A 20,913-nucleotide genomic window follows, 5' to 3' on the forward strand; every position below is an offset into this window, starting at 1 on the left:
CACACACTACACTACACTGTTAGCACATCATACCACACACTACACTGTTAGCACATCATACCACACACTACACCGTTAGCACATCATACCACACACTACACCGTTAGCACATCATACCACACACTACACTGTTAGCACGTCATACCACACACTACACCGTTAGCACATCATGCCACACACTACACTACACTGTTAGCACATCATACCACACACTACACTACACTGTTAGCACATCATACCACACACTACACTGTTAGCACATCATACCACACACTACACTACACTGTTAGCACATCATACCACACACTACACTACACTGTTAGCACATCATACCACACACTACACTGTTAGCACATCATACCACACACTACACTACACTGTTAGCACATCATACCACACACTACACTACACTGTTAGAACATCATACCACACACTACATTGTTAGCACATCATACCACATACTACACTGTTAGCACGTCATACCACACACTACACTGTTAGCACATCATACCACACACTACACTACACTGTTAGCACATCATACCACACACTACACTACACTGTTAGCACATCATACCACACACTACACTGTTAGCACATCATACCACACACTACACTACACTGTTAGCACATCATACCACACACTACACTACACTCACATCACTAAACCCAAAACAGACCTAGTAACTACCACCAACTATGTTCTATTTTAATCATGATAAAGCAGTAATTATGTCTGTGCCAGGCAGATACATCGACACGATAGATAGGTAGACGTTATTCATTGGAAAGTTGCAGCGTTATTGAGCTGACGAGTGGAAGATTGATGGCCCTGATATCGTGTTAACCCTCTCAGGAGATTCAGATGAAGAGGACGGCCATCGAGGCCTTCAACGAAACCATCAAGATCTTTGAGGAGCAGTGTCACACACAGGAACGCTACAGCAAGGACTACATGGAGCGCTTCCGCCGGGAGGGCAACGACAAGGAGATTGAGAGGTATGCTCGCTATTTGTCGTCAGGCAAAGTATTGTTTGTGTACAGACTAGTGGTGTCTGGATTGACCTTAAGGTTTGAACAGAATCTTATGTTGTGGTGGTGATGGACATAGTTATGAATAATGGTAGTAGTAGCACAGTAGTACGCAAACAATATGCGGTATCCTAACCCATCCTCCTCCCCTCTCCCCCTCTCCCCCACATCTTCTCCTCTTCCTCCTCCTCCTCTCCTCTCCTCTCCCACTCTCCTCCTCCCCTTCTCCTCCCCCTCTCCTCTCCTTCTCCTCCCTTACTCCTCCCCTCCTCTTCCTCCTCCACCTCTCCTCTCCCACTCTCCTCCTCCCCCTCATCTTCTTCTCTTCCTCCTCCTCCTCTCCTCTCCTCTCCCACTCTCCTCCTCCCCTTCTCCTCCCCCTCTCCTCTCCTCCTCCCCCTCTCCTTCTCCTCCCCTCCTCCTCCCCTCCTCTTCCTCCTCCTCCTCTCCTCTCCCATTCTCCTCCTCCCCCATCTCCGCCCCTCCTCCTCCCCTCCTCCTTCACATCTCGTTTCCCTCTCTCCTCCCTCTTCTCGGTCCTGTAGGATCATGATGAACTATGAGAAGCTAAAGTCTCGTCTGGGGGAGATCCACGACAGTAAGATTAGTCTGGAGCAGGATCTGAAGACTCAGGCTCTGGACAACAGAGAGACGGACAAGAAGATGAACAGCCTCAAACCTGACCTCATCCAGCTCCGCAAGATCCGGGACCAGTACCTGGTGTAAGTTACTCAGACAGGAAAGAATTAACATAGAGTAACACCAGAACCTTGTGTAAGTACACTATACAGGAAAGGGTTAACTTACCTTACAGTGAAACGCTTACTTACAAACCCTTAACCAACAATGAGGTTAAGAAAAATAAGTGTTAAGTAAAAAATAGATAAGTAAAAAACAAAAGTCACAAATAATTAAAGAGCAGCAGTAAAATAACAGTACGGTACTGAGTCAATGTGGAGGCTATATACAGGGTGTTACGGTACAGAGTCAATGTGGAGGCTATATACAGGATGTTACGGTACAGAGTCAATGTGGAGGCTATAAACAGGGGGCACCGGTACAGACTCAATGTGGAGGCTATATACAGGGTGTTATGGTACAGAGTAAATGTGGAGGCTATATACAGGGTGTTATGGTACAGAGTAAATGTGGAGGCGATATACAGGGTGTTACGGTACAGAGTCAATGTGGAGGCTATAAACAGGGGGCACCGGTACAGACTCAATGCGGAGGCTATATACAGGGTGTTACGGTACAGAGTCAATGTGGAGGCTATATACAGGGTGTTACGGTACAGAGTCAATGTGGAGGCTATAAACAGGGGGCACCGGTACAGAGTCAATGTGGAGGCTATATACAGGGTGTTACGGTACAGAGTCAATGTGGAGGCTGTATACAGGGTGTTACGGTACAGAGTCAATGTGGAGGCTATATACAGGGTGTTACGGTACAGAGTCAATGTGGAGGGTATAAACAGGGGGCACCGGTACAGAGTCAATGTGGAGGCTATATATAGGGTGTTACGGTACAGAGTCAATGTGGAGGCTATATACAGGGTGTTATGGTACAGAGTAAATGTGGAGGCTATATACAGGGTGTTACGGTACAGAGTCAATGTGGAGGCTATATACAGGGTGTTACGGTACAGAGTCAATGTGGAGGCTATAAACAGGGGGTACCTGTACAGAGTAAATGTGGAGGCTATATACAGGGTGTTACGGTACAGAGTCAATGTGGAGGCTATATACAGGGTGTTACGGTACAGAGTTAATGTGGAGGCTATATACAGGGTGTTACGGTACAGAGTCAATGTGGAGGCTATAAACAGGGGGTACCGGTACAGAGTAAATGTGGAAGCTATATACAGGGTGTTATGGTACAGAGTAAATGTGGAGGCGATATACAGGGTGTTACGGTACAGAGTCAATGTGGAGGCTATATACAGGGTGTTACGGTACAGAGTCAATGTGGAGGCTATATACAGGGTGTTACGGTACAGAGTCAATGTGGAGGCTATAAACAGGGGGTACCGGTACAGAGTAAGTGTGGAGGCTATAAACAGGGTGTTACGGTACAGAGTCAATGTGGAGGCTATATACAGGGTGTTACGGTACAGACTAAATGTGGAGGCTATAAACAGGGGGCACCGGTACAGAGTAAATGTGGAGGCTATATACAGGGGGTACCGGTACAGAGTAAATGTGGAAGCTATATAGAGGGTGTTACGGTACAGAGTCAATGTGGAGGCTATATACAGGGTGTTACGGTACAGAGTCAATGTGGAGGCTATAAACAGGGGGTACCTGTACAGAGTAAATGTGGAGGCTATATACAGGGTGTTACGGTACAGAGTCAATGTGGAGGCTATATACAGGGTGTTACGGTACAGAGTTAATGTGGAGGCTATATACAGGGTGTTACGGTACAGAGTCAATGCGGAGGCTATAAACAGGGGGTACCGGTACAGAGTAAATGTGGAAGCTATATACAGGGTGTTATGGTACAGAGTAAATGTGGAGGCGATATACAGGGTGTTACGGTACAGAGTCAATGTGGAGGCTATATACAGGGTGTTACGGTACAGAGTCAATGTGGAGGCTATATACAGGGTGTTACGGTACAGAGTCAATGTGGAGGCTATAAACAGGGGGTACCGGTACAGAGTAAGTGTGGAGGCTATAAACAGGGTGTTACGGTACAGAGTCAATGTGGAGGCTATATACAGGGTGTTACGGTACAGACTAAATGTGGAGGCTATAAACAGGGGGCACCGGTACAGAGTAAATGTGGAGGCTATATACAGGGGGTACCGGTACAGAGTAAATGTGGAAGCTATATAGAGGGTGTTACGATGCAGAGTCAATGTGGAGGCTATATACAGGGTGTTACGGTACAGAGTCAATGTGGAGGCAATAAACAGGGGGTACCTGTACAGAGTAAATGTGGAGGCTATATACAGGGGATACCGGTACAGAGTCAATGTGGAGGCTATATACAGGGGATACCGGTACAGAGTCAATGTGGAGGCTATATACAGGGGATACCGGTACAGAGTCAATGTGGAGGCTATATACAGGGGATACCGGTACAGAGTCAATGTGGAGGCTATATACAGGGGATACCGGTACAGAGTCAATGTGGAGGCTATATACAGGGTGTTACGGTACAGAGTCAATGTGGAGGCAATAAACAGGGGGTACCGGTACAGAGTAAATGTGCGGGGGTTAGAGAGGCCAGTACCTGGTGTAAGTTACTCAGACAGGAAAGAGTTAACATAGAGTAACACCAGTACCTTGTGTAAGTAGTCTATGACGGAGTAAAGAGTTAACACGCTGTAAGGCTGTAGTAGGGACCAGTACGTTGTGTAAGTAACCCAGACAGCTTACCTGGAGCTCCTATGGGGTTAACTGGAGAGCTGCCATATTAAGCTTGTGCTTCCTCTTAGCTCCAGCAGACTCTCTGTTGGGAAGTCCCTGGGCTGACTGGGGATAGAAAGGCCGTGGGTTCTAGGAATCCTGCAATAGCATTACCTAGCATTACCAGGCATGCATAGTTTCTATACATAGATTTCTTCAGAAGGGTTGTGGGAGTGCTACTAATTAAATACGTTTTGTCATCTGTTCGATTAAATGGAGGAATGACGTGCATAACGAAAGAAGGGCTGTAACTCAAACGTTTTTTAGTAATTTCTCCTCTTTTCATTATCTCTCTCTCCTCTCTTTGTCTGTCTCTCTCTTTCTCTCTCTCTCTGCAGCTGGCTCAATCACAAAGGAGTGCGTCAGAAACGAATTAATGAGTGGCTGGGGATCAAGAACGAGAACACAGATGAGTAAGTGTTCAGAGCCCAGCCTCCCGGCCTCCCAGCCTCCCGGCCTCCCGGCCTCCCAGCCTCCCGGCCTCCCGGCCTCCCAGCCTCCCGGCCTCCCGGCCTCCCAGCCTCCCAGCCTCCCAGCTTCACATCCTTACAGCCTCCCAGCCTAGCGGCCTCCCAGCCTCCCAGCCTAGCGGCCTCCCAGCCTCCCAGCCTAGCGGCCTCCCAGCCTCCCAGCCTCGCGGCCTCCCAGCCTCCCAGCCTAGCGGCCTCCCAGCCTCCCAGCCTCGCGGCCTCCCAGCCTCCCAGCCTCCCAGCCTCCCAGCCTCATGGCCTCCCAGCCTCCCAGCCTCATGGCCTCCCAGCCTCATGGCCTCCCAGCCTCGCGGCCTCCCAGCTTCACATCCTTACAGCCCCCAACCTCACAGCCTCCGAGCCTCCCAGCCTCGCGGCCTCCCAGCCTCCCAGCCTCATGGCCTCCCAGCCTCACGGCCTCCCAGCTTCACATCCTTACAGCCCCCCAACCTCACAGCCTCCGAGCCTCCCAGCCTCGCGGCCTCCCAGCTTCACATCCTTACAGCCCCCCAACCTCACAGCCTCCGAGCTTCACGGCCCCCCAGCTTCACCGCCTCAAGGCCTCTCAGTCCCCCAGCTTCACAGCCTCCCAGCTTTACAGTCCCCCAGACTCACAGTTCTCCAGCCTCACAGCCTCCCAACCTCATGGCCTCCCAACCTCATGGCCTCCCAGCCTCACAGCCCCCCAGCCTCACAGCCACCCAGGTTCACATCCTCCCAGCCTCACAGCACCCCAATCTCACAGCCCTCCAGCCTCACAGCACCCCCATCCTCACAGCCTCCCAGCTTCACAGCCCCCCAGGTTCACAGACTCCCGGCACCCCAACCTCACAGCCCCCCAGCCTCACAGTCTCCCAGCCTCACAGCCCCCAACCTCACAGCCCCCCAGCTTCACAGCCTCACAGCCCTACAACCTCACAGCCCCCCAGCTTCACAGCCTCCCAGCCCCCAACCTCACAGCCCCCAGCCTCACAGCCTCCCAGCTTTACAGGCTCCCAGCTTCACATCCTCACAGCCCCTCAGCCTCACAGCCCCCAACCTCACAGCCTCCCAGCCCCCCAACCTCACAGCCCCCCTGCCTCCCAGCTTCACAGCACCCCAGCTTCACAGCCTCCCAGCTTCACATCCTCACAGCCCCTCAGCCTCACAGCCCCCAACCTCACAGCCTCCCAGCCCCTCAACCTCACAGCCCCCCTGCCTCCCAGCTTCACAGCACCCCAGCTTCACAGCCTCCCAGCTTCACAGCCCTCCAGGTTCACAGACTCCCAGCCCTCCAACCTCACAGCCCCCCAACCTCACATGCCCCCAACCTCACAGCCCCCAGCCTCACAGCTTCACAGCCTCACAGCCCTCCAACCTCACAGCCCTGCAACCTCACAGCCCCCAACCTCACAGCCCTCCAACCTCACAGCCCTCCAACCTCACAGCCCCTCAACCTCACAGCCCCTCAACCTCACAGCCCTCTAACCTCACAGCCCTCAAACCTCACAGCCCTCCAACCTCACAGCCCCCAACCTCACATGCCCCCAACCTCACAGCCCCCAGCCTCACAGCTTCACAGCCTCACAGACCTCCAACCTCACAGCCCTGCAACCTCACAGCCCCCCAACCTCACAGCCCTCCAACCTCACAGCCCTCCAACCTCACAGCCCCTCAACCTCACAGCCCCTCATCCTCACAGCCCCTCAACCTCACAGCCCCTCAACCTCACAGCCCCTCATCCTCACAGCCCCTCAACCTCACAGCCCCTCAACCTCACAGCCCCTCAACCTCACAGCCCTCACAGCCCCTCAACCTCACAGCCCCTCCAACCTCACAGTCCTCCAACCTCACAGCCCCTCAACCTCACAGCCTCACACTGCAAGGCTCATTCTTTCTCTAATGTAGACATACTGTAACAATATACTTCACATTGGCGTTGCTCATTCCCAATAGTCATCTTTTCACTATACTCATGTTGTAGGAATGTACAGTGCATTCAGACCCCTTGATATTTTCCACATTTTGTTACGTTACAGTGTTATTCTAAAATGTATTCAATATTTTTTTTCCCTCATCAATCAACACACAATAACCCACAAGGACAAAGCAAAAACAGGTTTTTAGATTTTTTTGCAAATGTATTTTTTTTTTTTTTAAAGATGTCACATTTACATAAGTATTCCGATCCTTTACTCAGTACTTTGTTGAAGCACCTTCGGCAGTGATTACAGCCTTGAGTCTTCTTGGGTATGATGCTACAAGCTTGGCACACCTGTATTTGGGGGGTTTCTCCCATTATTCTCTGCAGATCCTCTCAAGCTCTGTCAGGTTGGATGGGGAGCATTGCTGCACAGCTATTTCAAGTCTGGGCTCTAGCTGGTCCACTCAAGGACATTAAGAGACTTGTCCCGAAGCCACTCCTGTGTTGTCTTGGCTGTGTGCTTAGGGTTGTTGTCCTGTTGGATGGTGAACCTTCTGAGGTCCTGAGCGCTCTGGAGCAGGTTATCATCAAGGATCTCTCTGTACTTTGTTCCATTCATCTTTCCCTCGATCCTGACTAGTGTCCCAGTCCCTGCCGCTGAAAAACATCCAACAGCATGATACTGGCACCACCAGGCTTCACCGTAGGGATGGTGCCATGTTTCCTCCAGACGTGATGTTGGCATTCAGGCCAAGGAGTTCAATCTTGGTTTCATCAAACCAGAGAATCTGGTTTCTCATGGTCTTAGAGTCTTTAGGTATCTTTTGCCAAACTCCAAGCGGGCTGTCATGTGCCTTTTACTGAGAAGTGCCGTCCGTCTGGCCACTCTACCATAAAGGCCTGATTAGTGGAGTGCTGCAGTGATGGTTGTCCATCTGGAAGGTTCTCCCATCTCCACAGTAGAACTCTAGAACTCTGTCAGAGTGACCATCGAGTTCTTGGTCACCTCCCTAACCAAGGCCCTTCTCCCCCTGATTGCTCAGTTTGGCTGGGCAGCCAGCTCTAGGAAGAGAATTCATGGTTCCAAACCTCTTCCATTTTAGAATGATGGAGGCCACTGTGTTATTGGGGACCTGCAATACTGCAGAAATTGTTTGGTACCCTTCCCCAGATCTGTGCCTCGACACAGTCCCGTCTCGGAGCTCTACGGACAATTCCTTCAACCTCATGGCTTGGATTTTGCCCTGACATGCACTGTCAACTGTGGGATCTTATATAGACAGGTGTGTGCCTTTCCAAGTCATGTTCAATCAATTGAATTTACCACAGATGGACTCCAGTCTAGATGTAGAAACATCTCAAGGATGATCAATGGAAACAGGATGCACCTGAGCTCAATTTCGAGTCTCATAGCAAAGGGTCTGAATACTTACATAAATAACTATTTCAGCTTTTTATTTTTTTTAAATTGGCAAAAATATCTAAAAACCTGTTTTCTCTTTGTCATTATTGGGTATTGTGTGTAGATTGCTTAGGAAAACAGTGTATTTAATACAGTTTAGAATAAGGCTGCAACGTAACAAAATGTGGAAAAAGTCGAGGGGTCTGAATACTTTCTGAATGCCCCGTAAATCTGAGGCAATCATTCTCATTTGATATTTTGGCTATATCATAAATCCATCAACTAAAATGAATCCCTGCTAAACCCTATGCTTGTCTCTTTCCCCTGTCTCCTGTGTTTGTAGAGGGTACTTTGTCAGTACAGAGGAGGATGACAACCTGCCACACTATGATGAAAAGACCTGGTTTGTAGGAGACCTGAACAGAACCCAGTCTGAAGACCTCCTACTGGGCAAACCTGACGGAGCTTTCCTCATTAGAGAGAGTAGCAAGAAAGGCTGCTATGCATGCTCTGTAGTGTAAGTACTGAAGTCTATACTAGCTATGCATGCTCTGTAGTGTAAGTACTGAAGGCTATACTAGCTATGCATGCTCTGTAGTGTATGTACTGAAGTCTATACTAGCTATGCATGCTCTGTAGTGTAAGTACTGAAGGCTATACTAGTTATGCATGCTCTGTAGTGTAAGTACTGAAGTCTATACTAGCTATGCATGCTCTGTAGTGTAAGTACTGAAGGCTATACTAGCTATGCATGCTCTGTAGTGTAAGTACTGAAGTCTATACTAGCTATGCATGCTCTGTAGTGTAAGTACTGAAGTCTATACTAGCTATGCATACTCTGTAATGTAAGTACTGAAGTCTATACTAGCTATGTATGCTCTGTAGTGTAAGTACTGAAGTCTATACTAGCTATGTATGCTCTGTAGTGTAAGTACTGAAGTCTATACTAGCTATGCATGCTCTGTAGTGTAAGTACTGAAGTCTATACTAGCTATGTATGCTCTGTAGTGTAAGTACTGAAGGCTATACTAGCTATGCATACTCTGTAATGTAAGTACTGAAGTCTATACTAGCTATGTATGCTCTGTAGTGTAAGTACTGAAGTCTATACTAGCTATGTATGCTCTGTAGTGTAAGTACTGAAGTCTATACTAGCTATGCATGCTCTGTAGTGTAAGTACTGAAGTCTATACTAGCTATGTATGCTCTGTAGTGTAAGTACTGAAGTCTATACTAGCTATGCATGCTCTGTAGTGTAAGTACTGAAGTCTATACTAGCTATGTATGCTCTGTAGTGTAAGTACTGAAGTCTATACTAGCTATGTATGCTCTGTAGTGTAAGTACTGAAGTCTATACTAGCTATGTATGCTCCGTAGTGTAAGTACTGAAGTCTATACTAGCTATGTATGCTCTGTAGTGTAAGTACTGAAGTCTACTAGCTATGCATGCTCTGTAGTGTAAGTACTGAAGTCTATACTAGCTATGTATGGTCTGTAGTGTAAGTACTGAAGTCTATACTAGCTATGCATGCTCTGTAGTGTAAGTACTGAAGTCTATACTAGCTATGTATGCTCTGTAGTGTAAGTACTGAAGTCTATACTAGCTATGTATGCTCTGTAGTGTAAGTACTGAAGTCTATACTAGCTATGCATGCTCTGTAGTGTAAGTACTGAAGTCTATACTAGCTATGTATGGTCTGTAGTGTAAGTACTGAAGTCTATACTAGCTATGCATGCTCTGTAGTGTAAGTACTGAAGTCTATACTAGCTATGCATGCTCTGTAGTGTAAGTACTGAAGTCTATACTAGTTATGCATGCTCTGTAGTGTAAGTACTGAAGTCTATACTAGCTATGCATGCTCTGTAGTGTAAGTACTGAAGTCTATACTAGCTATGTATGCTCTGTAGTGTAAGTACTGAAGTCTATACTAGCTATGCATGCTCTGTAGTGTAAGTACTGAAGTCTATACTAGCTATGTATGCTCTGTAGTGTAAGTACTGAAGTCTATACTAGCTATGTATGCTCTGTAGTGTAAGTACTGAAGTCTATACTAGCTATGTATGCTCTGTAGTGTAAGTACTGAAGTCTATACTAGCTATGCATGCTCTGTAGTGTAAGTACTGAAGTCTATACTAGCTATGCATGCTCTGTAGTGTAAGTACTGAAGTCTATACTAGCTATGCATGCTCTGTAGTGTAAGTACTGAAGTCTATACTAGCTATGCATGCTCTGTAGTGTAAGTACTGAAGTCTATACTAGCTATGTATGCTCTGTAGTGTAAGTACTGAAGTCTATACTAGCTATGTATGCTCTGTAGTGTAAGTACTGAAGTCTATACTAGCTATGTATGCTCCGTAGTGTAAGTGACTCAATATGTACTAGTGAATGAGTCTCTGTACTGATGATGTACCATGGTAATTGTTTTTAAGTTGTGGTAGTTCAATAATGTTATGTGAGTGTGTGAAAAACTGCTGTTATATAAGCAGGTGTCCATGTCCAACTGCTCTGTTTTCAGTTAGACTAGTACTAACACCTCCTCTCTGTCGTCTCTGCAGTGTGGAGGGTGAGGTGAAGCACTGTGTGATTTTCAGCACACCGAAGGGCTACGGCTTCGCTGAACCTTACAACCTTTACAGCTCTCTGAAAGACCTAGTCCTGCACTACCACCAGACCTCCCTGGTCCAGCACAACGACTCCCTCAACGTCTGCCTGGCCTACCCGGTCTACACACAGATGCCCTCCTCCTCCGGCCCTTCCCCACGGAGATGAGCCCCCCCCGCCCAGAGCCCCAACAGACTACCCACCCTACCTACCCAGCCCCAGGAGGGATGAGGGGACAGGGGGACGGGGTTGGGGGGTACAGGGGTCAGCTTCATAATCCAAACTAGTACCCAGAACCTGAGAAAAACACCTGAGAGAGGGGAAAAAAGCAACATAAACACTTGCTGCAACACACGTCAGCCACCTTGGAGTTATATATATTTTTACTAGAACAATTGGAGGGCATTCTTTGTAAAGACTGCTTGATTTGCACAAGGAAGTTTTAAATGTTTGTGAATGTGAAAAAACGTAAGGAAAGGAGAAGAGCCGAGTTTCAGGTGACCTAAACTCCAGCCGGGACTCTTTTACAGAAAAACATCATCATGAAAACACTCCATTCTGAGGCTTTGTTTCCCGTCGTCCGTCTGTTTGCCCAAATGATTCTTTTATTTCATTCCTTTTACTTTTTTTTGCAGAGTTTGTTATCTTAATTTTTTTTCATTTGGACAGTTAATTTTGTTTACTGCTTATTTGCTAAATGCAAGAGATGATGATGTCGAGTGTTCTCTGTCCCTCTCCATATGAGAAGCAAAAATAATGTAGCACAACAAATGAAGGACAGTTGTTCAGAGTGTTTCTCCATATAGACTGCTGCTGAAGGGTTGGGGAAGGGAGGGGAGGGGGAGGACGATAGGAGCAGACGGTGGAAGGGAGGGAAGAGTCGAAAGGGGCCACATGCAGGAGTAAAAAAAGGGTTTGTCGTCTTAAAAGAAAAAAGCTTTTATATTAAGCAGAGATGGAGAGTGAGTTTGTTTTCTTGCTTGGCTGGATCCTATTTCCTTTGACACATTGTAAGTTACGGTAACGTTACAATCACGATGTTACAGTCCGTACAGAGACCAAAGTTGGCATGAGGAGAGAAAAGTCCACTATTGTGTTTTTCTTAGTCTGTATGAACGGAGAAGAGAAAATAGAGAGCTTGCTTTGTTTGATACCACACATACATACAGCAGAGTTTTGGGCCAGTGTTCGTCCACTATACTGAAAGGTTTGGATTAAACCAAATGGTACGCACAGACAGAGTTGGTCGATGGGTTTGACCGTCTGGATTCCGCTCACGTCGAGTTAGAAGCACTTATCTCAGAGGAGAGCCCAGGCAAGGACGCACCGTACGGTCTGACACCAGAAACTAACAACCTTAGAAGCTGAAAGAGGTTTTATGTGTGGTTTTAAAACAAGAAGGTGTATGTATGTGCTAAAGTCTGTTTAAAACAAACAGGGACTTGTTTTGGTTACAGAACCTTTGAGACAATAAGCTTTGATCTGAGAGCAGGTCGGGGGCGGAGGGGCGGAGGGGGCGGAGGGGGCGGAGGGGCGGAGGGGCGGAGGGGGCGGAGGGGCGGAGGGGGCGGAGGGGCGGAGGGGGCGGAGGGGGGCGGAGGGGGCGGAGGGGGCGGAGGGGCGGAGGGGGGAGGGGGCGGAGGGGGCGGAGGGGGCGGAGGGGCGGAGGGGGAGGGGCGGAGGGGGCGGAGGGGGCGGAGGGGCGGAGGGGGCGGAGGGGGCGGAGGGGGCGGAGGGGGCGGAGGGGCGGAGGGGGCGGAGGGGGCGGAGGGGCGGGGGGGCGGAGGGGCGGAGGGGGCGGAGGGGGCGGAGGGGGGGGGCGGAGGGGCGGAGGGGGCGGAGGCGGAGGGGCGGAGGGGAGGGGCGGAGGGGCGGAGGGCGGAGGCGGAGGGGCGGAGGGGGCGGAGGGGCGGAGGGGGCGGAGGGAGGGGGGAGGGGGCGGAGGGGGCGGAGGGGGCGGAGGGGCGGAGGGGCGGAGGGGCGGAGGGGGCGGAGGGGGCGGAGGGGAGGCGGAGGGGCGGAGGGGGCGGAGGGGCGGAGGGGTTCCAAGCTGACGACACACATGCTTTACGTGATGATGATGACGATTAAAACTTGAAGAACGTGCAATCCAACATTGCGTTCTGATTATGTAGGTTAGCAGTCACCCGGAGAGCTGAACTAACCCAGCTCCCAGACAGACTCACAGGACAGATCATCAAAGTGCACAGTGAAGCTTTTGAAGAGCCAATTATTTCAACAACCTACAAAAAAATATAGAGATATTTTTTTTTAATGTGTTTCACTCAAACCTCATACTCGGTGCTTGACTTTATAACCAGTGGAAACATTTCAAAAAAGAAATAAAAAGAAAACCATTATAACATTGTACAATAACATTAACAAAATGACAAACAAAACCACAATCTGCAATTTCCAGTATATTCAGTCACCTCTACTTCCTGATATGAAACTTTCTATTCTGATTGGCTGTTGTTGTTTGTCTACTGTTTTACCGTTGGCTCTCCTTGCTGCCTATCCAATGAGCCATCTCTCAGACAGACAATAGGCATGTGTGGGGGGTCCTGTCTCTCCCAGACAGTTGTCCCCTCTCTGACTGTGTTAACCTCAGGCCCTATTTGAAGGCCTTGTTGACAGGAGAGGGTAGTGCTGCAGCAGAGGGTTGATTTTGTTCTCAGGGTCACTAAGACAGCTGTTGTAAATGGGACAAGCTCAGCCCTTGTTTACAACTATGAGGAGCAAGCCCCCTCCACATTTCTGCCCCTTACAGTGCTCTATTGGGATAAAGACACCACCCAAATCAAATCAAATCAAAACACCCCGGCAGCAACACTGTGAGTGTTGTAATGCCCACTACCAAATTTGATCAAACAGATAGTTAAACATAAAAATGTTTATTCAAATAATTAGTTCTTGTCACATTTTGAAAACACACTCGTTACAAAGTCAGACTGCACCTGTCTATTGTCTGCAAGGTCTCTACTAAACTACCAGTGGAAACCAGCATGGTGAAGGGGTCACACCAGTGAGAACCAGCATGGTGAAGGGGTCACACCAGTGAGAACCAGCATGGTGAAGGGGTCACACCAGTGAGAACCAGCATGGTGAAGGGGTCACACCAGTGGAAACCAGCATGGTGAAGGTGTCACACCAGTGAGAACCAGCATGGTGAAGGGGTCACACCAGTGAGAATCAGCATGGTGAAGGGGTCACACCAGTGGAAACCAGCATGGTGAAGGGGTCACACCAGTGAGAACCAGCATGGTGAAGGGGTCACACCAGTGAGAACCAGCATGGTGAAGGGGTCACACCAGTGAGAACCAGCATGGTGAAGGGGTCACACCAGTGAGAACCAGCATGGTGAAGGGGTCACACCAGTGAGAACCAGCATGGTGAAGGGGTCACACCAGTGAGAACCAGCATGGTGAAGGGGTCACACCAGTGAGAACCAGCATGGTGAAGGGGTCACACCAGTGAGAACCAGCATGGTGAAGGGGTCACACCAGTGAGAACCAGCATGGTGAAGGGGTCACACCAGTGAGAACCAGCATGGTGAAGGGGTCACACCAGTGAGAATCAGCATGGTGAAGGGGTCACACCAGTGATAACCAGCATGGTGAAGGGGTCACACCAGTGAGAACCAGCATGGTGAAGGGGTCACACCAGTGAGAACCAGCATGGTGAAGGGGTCACACCAGTGAGAACCAGTACACTCTTAAAAAGAAAGGTGCTATCTAGAACCTAAAAGGGTTCTTCGGTTTTCCTCATAAGAGAACACTTTGAAGGACCCTGTTTGGTTCCAGCTAAAACCCTTTTGGGTTCCAGGTAGAACCATTTTGGTTCTAGGTAGAACCCTTTTGGGTTCCATGTAGAACACTTTCCACAGAGTGTTTTACCCAAAAGGGTTCTAGCTGGAAGCAAAAGGGATCTACCTTGAACCTAAAATGGCTTTTCCTATGAGGACAGCCGAAAAAAAATATTGTTCTAAGAGTGTATGGTGAAGGGCTCAAACCAATGTAAACCAGTATAGTGAAGGGGTCAAACTAATGTAAACTAGTATAGTGAAGGGGTCAAACTAATGTAAACTAGTATAGTGAAGGGGTCAAACTAATGTAAACTAGTATAGTGAAGGGGTCAAACTAATGTAAACTAGTATAGTGAAAGGGTCAAACTAATGGAAACTAGTATAGTGAAAGGGTCAAACTAATGTAAACTAGTATAGTGAAGGGGTCAAACTAATGGAAACTAGTATAGTGAAGGGGTCAAACTCATGTAAACTAGTATAGTGAAGGGGTCAAACTAATGTAAACTAGTATAGTGAAGGGGTCAAACTAATGGAAACTAGTATAGTGAAGGGGTCAAACTCATGTAAACTAGTATAGTGAAGGGGTCAAACTCATGTAAACTAGTATAGTGAAGGGGTCAAACTCATGTAAACCAGTACAGTGAAGGGGTCACACCAGTGGAAACCAGTATAGTGAAGGGGTCACACCAGTGGAAACCAGTATAGTGAAGGGGTCACACCAGTGGAAACCAGTATAGTGAAGGTGTCACACCAGTGGAAACCAGTACAGTGAAGGTGTCACACCAGTGGAAACCAGTACAGTGAAGGGGTCACACCAGTGGAAACCAGTACAGTGAAGGGGTCACACCAGTGGAAACCAGTATAGTGAAGGGGTCACACCAGTGGAAACCAGTACAGTGAAGGTGTCACACCAGTGGAAACCAGTACAGTGAAGGGGTCACACCAGTGGAAACCAGTACAGTGAAGGGGTCACACCAGTGGAAACCAGTACAGTGAAGGGGTCACACCAGTGGAAACCAGTATAGTGAAGGTGTCACACCAGTGGAAACCAGTACAGTGAAGGGGTCACACCAGTGGAAACCAGTACAGTGAAGGGGTCACACCAGTGGAAACCAGTACAGTGAAGGTGTCACACCAGTGGAAACCAGTATGGTTGAGAGCGTTAGCGTCAGAACGAGGAGGAGCGTTAAGGTCATTGTTATCTGGCTTTGTGGTGGTGGAGTGTAACCCTCATGTTGAATAAATGAATGACTGATGCAGCCTTGGTAGTAGCTAGTCCTCCCTCCCTGCTGAGTATCTCCCCTGTATCTCCTCCACCACAGCACTTAACCTTTGAGCCAATCACCTTTATCTACCCTACATCCCACCCCTTTCAATGCCCTTGGAGTAGTGTCCTAAGATAAGCCAGAGGAGGCAGGGGGGGTCACTAGGCCACAGGAGGAACTGAAAGCCCTTGATAGGGAACACATGCAAGGGAGGAGGGGAGTGGCATGACACCTCTAAAGACTAGAGTCACTCCTGGGGGGTGATATGGTGTACTGGGGGAAGGAAGGGACTCTTTATGTAATGTACAACTGGATCAGGCTGTTTTGGTAGATGCACATGTGTTTATGTCTCCTCATCCTTGTTTTTTGGCAAGGACCCTCAGGCAGGATGCTAGGCTACCCTTTTGCTACATAACAGTTTCATAACAAAACCCACTTTAATATCTAGACTGGTAAAACCATGTTTGACAACACCCAGCCAGTAGGCTAGACCTGGTGTCTTTAATTATAATGGTGTCTATCTGGTTCGAATGGTGTCTATTCATTATAATGGTGTCTATATGGTTCTAATGGTGTCAATGGATTATAATGGTATCTATCTGGTTCTAATGGTGTCTATTCATTATAATGGTGTCTATCTGTTTCTAATGGTGTCTATTCATTATAATGGTATCTATATGTTTCTTATGGTGTCTATTCATTATAATGGTGTCTATTAATTATAATGGTGTCTATCTCCTGCTCAGTGGCCCTGCTTTGCTAGGTTTGTCCATGAGGCTTTCCGTAGTTGTAGAGCCCCTGCGAATCTTCACTTCAGTCTCCTCTCCTATCTTGTCCTCCACCATGGTTTGAATGTTGTTATTTAGTTGACTTTTGGTTCTTACTGGGAGCCTTGTAGGCGTCTGCCTCTATTACTTGAACTGTTGCATCGCTCACTGTTGAATGTCTTTATATTGAAATATATATATAGAAATATATTAAAGAAAATATCTCTTTTGTTGTTCTATGGCGAGCAGGACTGGGTTGACTTTTAAAGATATATAATTACACATGTTTATGTCACAGAAATCATATTAAGCTTCTTTGCAAGGAGGGAAGGAAGGAGGTGCTTTGTAAACTTTCTCAGAAATATGCTAAGATCATGTTTGTTGATGAGAGCTTGTCTGATATTGCACACATCACTCTTTGCATCTTAAACGGTGCCCTATCCCCTATATAGTCCACTACTTCTGGTCAAAAGTAGTGTTCTAGGTAATACTGTCTCATCTTAAGCCGCCATTTTCTGCAGTAAGTCAAAGCATTTCTCATCTATGATGCTAAATATGTACTTTTTTTCTTCCTCTTGATTTCGTCGTGTTGCTCCTCTAGTTTTTCTCTGTATACTTCCCCCTGGCATTGAGACCAAAGATTTCAGTTGACTTCATATTTAGCCTTTAGTTGTTGATAGTTTTGAAAGGGATGTTTGTTTCCATGTTTTATATTATTTCCAATGTCTTGCTTGCAAAAGAACGCAGAAGTTAATATGGTACAGTAGCTAGCTAGCATTTAGGTTGTCAGAGTGAGTGAGTGTCCCGTATAGTTAGCTAGCATCCCCTCTTAGTGCTAATTATCAGTAACAGTAATTATCATGAAGTATGACAATAATTAATTATTGGGGATAGATGTTCCTGTGTGATATTTGAGGTATAGGATCTATACTAAAGGACATTGATTTGTCTGTCCTCACTAAGCAGTGTGGTTGAGGATAGTTTGCCTCGCAGTCTATTTAAATTAGACCTATTGTTTTCTTCACTTTGAAGGCAAGGAGAGATACAGGCAGATTCATTCTTAACCCAGGGTTGTATTTTCCTGGTTAACCAGGTTCCTCTCCACACTCGTGATGTGAGTGGGTTCATTGGTCCATTTTACTATGCGTGTCATTGGTGTGATTCCTCTTTTAGTTTTGTTAAGGTTGTAAAGACCTCTTACTTCACCAAAAACACTCCCTGTGTCTGTCTCTTGTTTTCTCACAACACAGTCATATATTTGCACACGTTGATCCAGTCGGAGAGATGGTTGCTCTCTCTCCCTCTCAGCTTGGAAAGGTGTATATGAAACAAGTACAATGAGTTTCCCCCTGTCCAGTGGTTTGTCTTAAGAGAACAAGTGATTGTCAGTCTCTGCAGGACAGAAAGCAACTGTCCTTTCTTTTGCTCTTTCACTCCAGAACTCATGCAATATTACTTTCCTTTACTATCAAGGGTTAGGGGTCAGGGGTCAGGGACAGAGATGTGTTTATGAGAGAACGCCACCGGTGTGTTTCTGTGGAACCATGGTCAGTGGTTGTTGTTTTTTTGGGGGGGGGGGGGCAAGATTTGCTGCACATACTATGAGACTTTGAGAGGGAAATACATTTCTAAGGGTTTGGAAGGGGGGCCAAACCAACATATATATGTTACCCAAGTTTACTTTTTGACTGTTTTAACTTAACAGTTTTCTGTGTGAAAACCAAACACTAAGTTGGAGTACAGGTACAGGGCCATGCAGGCTTAGGTTTCCTAGAGTACCCCAGGACTGTTATGTAGCTATAATGTCTGTTGTTCTTCTTGTTGACCTCAAGCAGTTCTGCAAAGTTTTATTTGCAGCCAGTGAGGTTTGAACATGTTGAGATTCTCACTCGGAGTCTTCTGTGTTCTTGCCACTGCTATCTGATCACAATACCCAGCACAGCTTCAAGGAGTACAGCTTATACAAAAAAATAATCATTTCAAAAGAAAATAGAAGAAAAAAAAACAGTTTTGAAGAAAATACAAGTGTATATGACTGTGTCCCTATTCCCTCTTTTGACGTACAGATCCAGCATGCATCTTGGGTACTATTGACTGTTGTTTTTGTGTATAAAAGAAAAATTGAAGAAAAAAAATCAGTTAAAAAAACAACTGTTATTTGTCTGTTTATGGTGTATTCAGATCTGAATTGAATCTAGCTAACTAAACAAGTCACTGCTTCCAGCTGAACCAAGTTAGTCCTATTATTGTCAGGTGTATAACATTAGAACTAATGTAATACTGAGAAAGAGGAACTGCACAGCAATACAAATGTGTGTTTATTATTGTGTGCTTGGCAACTGTCTCTCCATATTACAATATCTGTCAATGTTTGAGACATACATTCAGTACAATATAATATGCTTTGAATGTTCGACCTGTAAACCGCTTATTGCGTGGCTTACAGTACACAATTTACTCACATAATCCAACAAGTTATTCTTACTATTTCACAGACTGTTGGCAGCATTTTGTAACTCCACCAGTTTTTGTTATGCAGGCCAATGCTTAGACACAATATCAGCAATAAGATATTCCACTCTTTTATTAAGATAATTACTGATAATAATGACTGCTATATAATTGTGTGTTTCTGGACCGACATTGGTGTTGTTGCATGTGGATGGTCATAGTCTTGTCTTCCTCTCCTACTTTGAGCAGTTTTATACTCTGCAGACCATTCAAACAGAGACCTCTTTCTCAGGATTACACGTCATCATACAAACCTTGCTTCTGGCTTCTATGGGTATTTCTGTCTTCATTTACGTTGGTTTTAATTCCATCACAGTACACTACTTTACTTTGCAATAGTTTGTATAGGTTGTAAAATCTCAATTTGTTATGAGCTCAACTCATGTACGTTATCAATGGAACTCCACCATATTGATTTCTCTGGCAGAATAAAGATACTATTTTGTTGAAACACCGTGTTGCCTCTGTAATGTGTTGTAGGTCAAAGGGGAATGAATGGGCATCACCAGATCAACATTACAGTTTCAACCTACTCACTGACTTTGGGCTTTAAGGATCATTTGCAAGTATTTTAATTTCATGCATCTTGCCAGCTAGTTAACGTTCGCCATCTAGCAAGAACTCGTAACATATCGTACGTTTCTCAAAGTCGTAACATATTGTATTTTGCTAATTCGTCAACATATTGTACATTTTACAGTTTCGAATTTGAATTTGAATTCGTAACATATCATACGAAATGGATGATGAACAACCACAAATGAATACATATCATACGAAACTTAACATATCATACCAAATGGAGTGTGTCAGATTTATGTAAAGAATAATACGAAATGCTCTGAGACCAGGTTGTGATACCAATACTGTATAGAGTTGAGCATGCCGTGATCAATGTGGTTGATGAATAAGAATTAACCATAACACCTGTCTTATTGGCATTGATGTAAAAATAAATAGACATTCAACGGATTCCTTCTATCTATGTAGAACTACTTTGGATGCTAACAAAGCACAAGAGAGTTGCTACTAAAGCCTAGTTCTAGTGAAATGTACGTGTTTATTTTCTCTCTGTTAGAAAATCCATCTGTTAAATCCAGCTCTGGAGTAAAATCAATAGGGATAAGCATGAGTGATTTCTTAATAAATGATGAGTGGGTTCAGACCTAAATCCATGCTCCCATTCCATCTGTACTAACTACAGTAGCCTGTCTGTGGACTGGAAACACACAAACCTTGAACAGCGGAGAACCCCATGAGACCAAACTACTAAAGTAAGGATGGCTGTTGGATAGTTTCTTCTTCTCTTTCTTTCTCTTCTTCTTTCTGCCACTACTTTGAGTTTGAAATACTATTCAATTCAATTAAAATGTTGCTCTATATCCAGTTTTTGAGGTTGGTAATTAAAAGTGTGTGTGGGGGGTGTTGGCAGGTTAGAAACCATGATACAGATGCAATTAGCATGTGAATTAACACAGGTTTAACAGAGCTTTTAGAGGGAATCGGAGCGTCACAGCTAGTCATCTGCCACGTGACAGGAATGGAGATATCTGGAGGCTTTTTGTTTGACAAGATGCTCTTTTATCTGGGGATCTTGGTTGAGAGATTAGCATAGGATATGAATATGTTTCTCAAACTGTTAACTCTGTTCTTCCCTCTCTTCACCCATTTCTTCATTCACTACAACTACTGTTCAGTTAATCGCTGGCGGTATAATTCAGAATCCTCCAAAAAATAGAA

At 46.3% G+C, this 20,913-nt stretch overlaps 1 protein-coding gene and 1 long non-coding RNA gene across 4 annotated transcripts in view; both read left to right on the top strand.

Moving 5' to 3' along the window:
• Positions 1-12,066, top strand: part of LOC127907581 (phosphatidylinositol 3-kinase regulatory subunit gamma-like) — a 41,471-nt gene extending 29,405 nt beyond the window's left edge. For both annotated transcript variants that reach the window (XM_052463407.1, XM_052463401.1), the window contains 5 exons: positions 857-999; positions 1,578-1,754; positions 4,787-4,861; positions 8,567-8,740; positions 10,780-12,066. In XM_052463407.1, the coding sequence (XP_052319367.1) occupies positions 857-999; positions 1,578-1,754; positions 4,787-4,861; positions 8,567-8,740; positions 10,780-10,993 (783 nt within the window). In that variant the 3' untranslated portion in view covers positions 10,994-12,066. The remainder of the gene's footprint in view (positions 1-856; positions 1,000-1,577; positions 1,755-4,786; positions 4,862-8,566; positions 8,741-10,779) is intronic.
• A 796-nt stretch (positions 12,067-12,862) lies between these two features.
• Positions 12,863-19,624, top strand: LOC127907587 (uncharacterized). Of its 2 annotated transcripts, none has more exons than XR_008064990.1 (2): positions 12,863-15,372; positions 15,405-19,624. It is a non-coding gene; the product is annotated as an uncharacterized LOC127907587 (long non-coding RNA). The 2 variants fall into 2 exon arrangements; XR_008064991.1 differs by having other exon boundaries at positions 15,437-19,624.
• Positions 19,625-20,913: the final 1,289 nt, after the last annotated feature.

The sequence above is a fragment of the Oncorhynchus keta genome, chromosome 1 (genome assembly GCF_023373465.1).
Source record: "Oncorhynchus keta strain PuntledgeMale-10-30-2019 chromosome 1, Oket_V2, whole genome shotgun sequence".
In the NCBI taxonomy this organism is placed as follows: domain Eukaryota; kingdom Metazoa; phylum Chordata; class Actinopteri; order Salmoniformes; family Salmonidae; genus Oncorhynchus; species Oncorhynchus keta.